Below are 1,311 nucleotides of genomic sequence, written 5' to 3' on the forward strand. Positions count from 1 at the left end.
TAGTAGCGGATAGTAAACTCTTTTCAATATTTGACAACATCATCATGATTGTCAACATACAGAACGAATCAATCAAACGTGGATGAAACAGCAAAAGCACTCTCACAAATTTCTGAGAATAAAGACTGCGTGGGAAGGATTTAATAGTTTATAAAAAACCTTGCAAGCAAAGTGAAAAATGTCCTGGAAATAATTAAAGACGGAAATATTGGAAGAGGTTATGGTCAAGACGCTGCATGACCGGCAACAAATTACAGTGTCTTTGTACAGAGATTTGTCATGGACGCTACATATATGGTACTTACACCAGCTCCAATAGTACTCATTGTGACGTAGTGAGTGTAAAATACTACGGAAAGACTGGAAATGTGCGAAGAACTAGAGATTAACACTCGTTCAACACACCGAACGGCCTGTCTAACCACAACCAAATCTGACTGGAGCGCTCGCAGCGGCGGTGTGCGAAAGCTCCCCACGCACTAACCAAGGCAACGACCGATAGATGTCGCCACCAGCCGGGCAGGAGTTACTCCGTGCGCCAAGAGAGTCTAGGCCCATTCCGCGGGGTAGGGATGTTGCCACCGGCGCGGTGCGGGGAATTCCAGCGCGGCAGCCTGGCAAATGACGTTTTTCAGAAAACTCTCGCGCTCAGAAATTTCACAGATCACGCCTTTCGCAATACTCAGCGCGCCCCCCCTCCCAAAAAAGGTAACAAAGTTGTGTAAGATTTGCGTCTGCCCTTACTTCAAGGAAAGTTGAGGTTTTGCGTCTTACTTAAGGGCCACTGCCACGCCACCACGCCTCGACCGCGGCCGGGCCCCTGGCGCCGCGTCGTGAAATACGGCAAGTCGGACGCTACCTCGCATAATGAGCGCGAAACTTAATCGTAAATTATGACAACGAGTGCGGGCGCCTCCATCCCTCGCGGAGTGCGACGGCGCTGGGGGGGGGGGGGGGGATCTTGGATAGTGGGGTTGATGTGGCAGGAGAGCTTTAGGGGCCAGCGTTACTGATACCCGGCCGGGCCGAGCCGGCGTCTAAAGTGTGACGTCTGAATGGTAGGCAATAAAGCATTCCGGCAAATCTGAAATGCCGAAGAATGCGGGGAAGAAGAAAACGGAAATCGCTATGCTTTAACATGGTGACTTCCGTTTTCTTGTTCCTCGCATTCTTCTGCATTTCAGCTTTACCGGAATGCTTTAATTATGCTACAAAACCGCTGCATATAGGTAACACACGGGGCACGTCCCACTCTGACAGCCGCTTGCGGAGATGGCGTCGGCGCCTTGGCCGACCCCTGCCTCCCCCCCC

At 51.2% G+C, this 1,311-nt stretch overlaps 1 protein-coding gene across 1 annotated transcript in view; it reads right to left on the minus strand.

Moving 5' to 3' along the window:
• Positions 1-471, minus strand: part of LOC113203455 (proteasome subunit alpha type-3) — a 10,741-nt gene extending 10,270 nt beyond the window's left edge. The window contains exon 1 of the mRNA XM_026418166.2: positions 306-471. Coding sequence (XP_026273951.1) covers positions 306-326 — 21 coding nt within the window. The 5' untranslated portion in view covers positions 327-471. The remainder of the gene's footprint in view (positions 1-305) is intronic.
• Between the last annotated feature and the right edge of the window lie 840 nt (positions 472-1,311).

The sequence above is a fragment of the Frankliniella occidentalis genome, unplaced genomic scaffold (genome assembly GCF_000697945.3).
Source record: "Frankliniella occidentalis isolate FOCC.00 unplaced genomic scaffold, Focc_3.1 Scaffold14, whole genome shotgun sequence".
Classification (NCBI taxonomy): Eukaryota; Metazoa; Arthropoda; class Insecta; order Thysanoptera; family Thripidae; genus Frankliniella; species Frankliniella occidentalis.